We start from the raw sequence: 3,774 nt of genomic DNA on the forward strand, positions 1-3,774 counted from the left end.
TTGGCACCAGGACTGTAGTCGAGGAGGACCAAATCTGTTGGAGACTGACGGAGAAAGTGGAGGTAAAACATGAGAACATATTTCTACCTTTGTGATTCTACAAATGAATACATGGTTCAGAACTAGGAGTAACTGGTCTCTGTGTATTTAAAATGGTCGCATTCCTTCTTCCAAACTTTGGCAATTATACAATATATTCTGACGTCATTTCATCAGATAAACTGGCATCAAATGGTTCAATATTGAACTATATTGAATGGAGGCTTAATGGATTTGTCAGATGGAGAATATAGTTGAAAAATAAATGGAAAGGCAAATCATGAGATAGATTTTACACAATTTACAGGCAGGTTCAGATTGGATCAGTAGGTGGACCAAAAAATGGTCAACTGAAATATACAAGGTTATGTGGGAAAATGGGATGTTATAAAAATTGGTGATGGAGACCGGAACTAGATAACTGGGTCTTGGTCTGCCCGCCGGAGCTTGGACAGAGCGGCTTCCGGTTTCCCCGCGGGAGCTTGGATAGAGCGGCTTCCGGTTGCCCCGCGGGAGCTTGGATAGAGCGGCTTACGGTCTCCCCGCCGGAGCTTGGACAGAGTGGCTTCCGGACGGCGAGGAGTGACAGATGTGTTAGCCAATGGGAGTGGGAAAGGGACATGATGTGGACCAATGGGCGCGGATGAAGGACGGAGCTTAGATCAACAGCTTCTGAAAGATGTCGGAGAGAAAAGTATTGAATGTGAGTCAGTGGGGGAGAGGGGGAGAAGGGGGGAAGGGGGAAAGGGGGGAAGGAGGGGAAGAAAAAGAAAAAGAAACGGGGGGGGAAGGTCGGGGGGGAGAAGGAGGGGGGAAAAGGGGGGGGGTAGGGTCGGGGGGGGAGAAGGAGGGGGAAGGGTCGGGAGGGGGGGGGAAGGGTCGGGAGGGGGGGGGAAGGGGGGGGGAAGGTCGGGAAGGGTCGGGAGGAGGGGGGAAGGGTCGGGAGGGGGGGGGGGAAGGGTCGGGAGGGGGGGGGGAAGGAGGGGGAAGGGTCGGGAGGGGGGGGGGAAAGGAGGGGGGAAGGGTCGGGAGGGGGGGGGGAAGGAAGGAGGGAAGGGTCGGGAGGGGGGGGGGGAAGGAGGGGGGGAAGGGTCGGGAGGGGGGGGGGGAAGGAGGGGGGAAGGGTCGGGAGGGGGGGGGGGGAAGGAGGGGGGAAGGGTCGGGAGGGGGGGGGGGAAGGAGGGGGGAAGGGTCGGGAGGGGGGGGGGGAAGGAGGGGGGAAGGGTCGGGAGGGGGGGGGGGAAGGAGGGGGGAAGGGTCGGGAGGGGGGGGGGGAAGGAGGGGGGAAGGGTCGGGAGGGGGGGGGGAAGGAGGGGGGAAGGGTCGGGAGGGGGGGGGAAGGAGGGGGGAAGGGTCGGGAGGGGGGGGGAAGGAGGGGGGAAGGGTCGGGGGGGGAAGGAGGGGGGAAGGGTCGGGAGGGGGGGGAAGGAGGGGGGAAGGGTGGGAGGGTCGGGAGGGGGGGGAAGGAGGGGGGAAGGGTGGGAAGGGTCGGGGGGGGGAGGAGGGGGGAAGGGTCGGGGGGGGAGGAGGGGGGAAGGGTCGGGAGGGGGAGGAGGGAGGGGGGAAGGGTCGGGGGGGGAAGGGTCGGGGGAAGGGTCGGGGAGGAGGGGGGAAGGGTCGGGCGGGGAAGGGGGGGGGGAAGGGTCGGGAGGAGGGGGGAAGGGTCGGGGGGGGGAAGGAGGGGGGAAGGGTGGGAAGGGTCGGGAGGGGGGGAAGGGTGGGAAGGGTCGGGGGGGGGGGGAAAGAGGGGGGAAGGGTCGGGAGGGGAGGGGAAGGAGGGGGAAGGGTCGGGAGGGGGGGGGGAAGGAGGGGGAAAGGGTCGGGAGGGGGGGGGAAGGAGGGGGGAAGGGTCGGGAGGGGGGGGGAAGGAGGGGGAAGGGTCGGGAGGGGGGGGAAGGAGGGGGGAAGGGTCGGGGGGGGAGGAGGGGGGAAGGGTCGGGGGGGGAGAAGGGGGGAAGGGTCGGGAGGGGGAGGAGGGGGAAGTGTCGGGAGTGGGGGGGGAAGGAGGGGGAAGGGTCGGGAGTGGGGGGGAAGGAGGGGGAAGGGTCGGGAGGGGGGGGAAGGAGGGGGAAGGGTCGGGAGGGGGGGGGAAGGAGGGGGGGAAGGGTCGGGGGGGAAGGAGGGGGGAAGGGTCGGGAGGGGGGGGAAGGAGGGGGAAGGGTTGGGAGGGGGGGGGAAGGAGGGGTGAAGGGTCGGGAGGGGGGGGGGAAGGAGGGGGGAAGGGTCGGGGGGGGGGAAGGAGGGGGGGAAGGGTGGGAAGGGTCGGGGGGGGGAAAGAGGGGGGAAGGGTCGGGAGGGGAGGAAGGAGGGGGAAGGGTCGGGAGGGGGGGGGGGGAAGGAGGGGGGAAGGGTCGGGGAGGGGGGGGAAGGAGGGGGGAAGGGTCGGGAGGGGGGGGAAGGAGGGGGGAAGGGTCGGGGGGGGGGAAGGAGGGGGGAAGGGTCGGAGGGGGGGGAAGGAGGGGGGAAGGGTCGGGAGGGGGGGGGAAGGAGGGGGGAAGGGTCGGGAGGGGGGGGAAAGGAGGGGGGAAGGGTCGGGAGGGGGGGGGGGAAGGAGGGGGGAAGGGTCGGGAGGGGGGGGAAGGAGGGGGGAAGGGTCGGGGGGGGGGGGGGAAGGAGGGGGGAAGGGTCGGGGGGGGGAAGGAGGGGGGAAGGGTGGGAAGGGTCGGGGGGGGGAAAGAGGGGGGAAGGGTCGGGAGGGGGGGGGGAAGGAGGGGGGAAGGGTCGGGAGGGGGGGGGGAAGGAGGGGGAAGGGTCGGGAGGGGGGGGAAGGAGGGGGGAAGGGTCGGGAGGGGGGGGAAGGAGGGGGGAAGGGTCGGGGGGGGGGAAGGAGGGGGGAAGGGTCGGGGGGGGGGGAAGGAGGGGGGAAGGGTCGGGGGGGGGGGGAAGGAGGGGGGAAGGGTCGGGAGGGGGGGGGGAAGGAGGGGGAAGGGTCGGGAGGGGGGGGGGGGAAGGGTCGGGAGGGGGGGGAGGAGGGGGAAGGGTCGGAGGGGGGGGGGAGGAGGGGGAAGGGTCGGGAGGAGGGGGGGGAGGAGGGGGGGAAGGGTCGGGAGGGGGGGGGGAGGAGGGGGAAGGGTCGGGGGGGAAGGGGGGGGGAAGGGTCGGGAGGAGGGGGGAAGGGTCGGGAGGGGGGGGGAACGGTTGGGAGGGGGGGGGAAGGAGGGGGGAAGGGTCGGGAGGGGGGGGGAAGGAGGGGGGAAGGGTCGGGAGGGGGGGGGGGGAAGGAGGGGGGAAGGGTCGGGAGGGGGAGGAGGGAGGGGGGAAGGGTCGGGGGGGGAAGGGTCGGGGGAAGGGTCGGGGGAGGGGAAGGGGTGGGAAGGGTCGGGAGGGGGGGGGGAGGAGGGGGGGAAGGGTCTGGAGGGGGGGGGAAGGAGGGGGGGGAAGGGTCTGGAGGGGGGGGGAAGGAGGGGGGGGAAGGGTCGGGAGGGGGGGGGAAGGGTCGGGAGGTGGGGGAAGGAGGGGGGGGGGAAGGGTCGGGAGGGGGGGGAAGGGTCGGGAGGGGGGGAAGGAGGGGGGGGGGAAGGGTCGGGAGGGGGGGGAAGGGTCGGGAGGTGGGGGAAGGGGGGGGGGGGAAGGGTCGGGAGGGGGGGGAAGGAGGGGGGGGGGGAAGGGTCGGGAGGGGGGGGAAGGAGGGGGGGGGGGAAGGGTCGGGAGGGGGGGAAGGAGGGGGGGGGGGAAGGGTCGGGAGGGGGGGGGAAGGGTCGTGGGGGGGGGGAAGGAGGGGGGGGGGGAAGGGTC

General features: G+C 70.5%; 1 protein-coding gene across 1 annotated transcript in view; it reads left to right on the forward strand.

The window, feature by feature from the left end:
* The first annotated feature begins 608 nt into the window (after nucleotides 1-608).
* Nucleotides 609-3,774, forward strand: part of yju2 (YJU2 splicing factor homolog) — a 32,042-nt gene continuing 28,876 nt past the window's right edge. Inside the window, exon 1 of the mRNA XM_072593823.1 lies at nucleotides 609-742. Within this exon, the coding sequence (XP_072449924.1) occupies nucleotides 719-742 (24 nt within the window). The 5' untranslated portion in view covers nucleotides 609-718. The remainder of the gene's footprint in view (nucleotides 743-3,774) is intronic.

Source organism: Chiloscyllium punctatum, chromosome 24 (genome assembly GCF_047496795.1).
Source record: "Chiloscyllium punctatum isolate Juve2018m chromosome 24, sChiPun1.3, whole genome shotgun sequence".
Classification (NCBI taxonomy): Eukaryota; Metazoa; Chordata; class Chondrichthyes; order Orectolobiformes; family Hemiscylliidae; genus Chiloscyllium; species Chiloscyllium punctatum.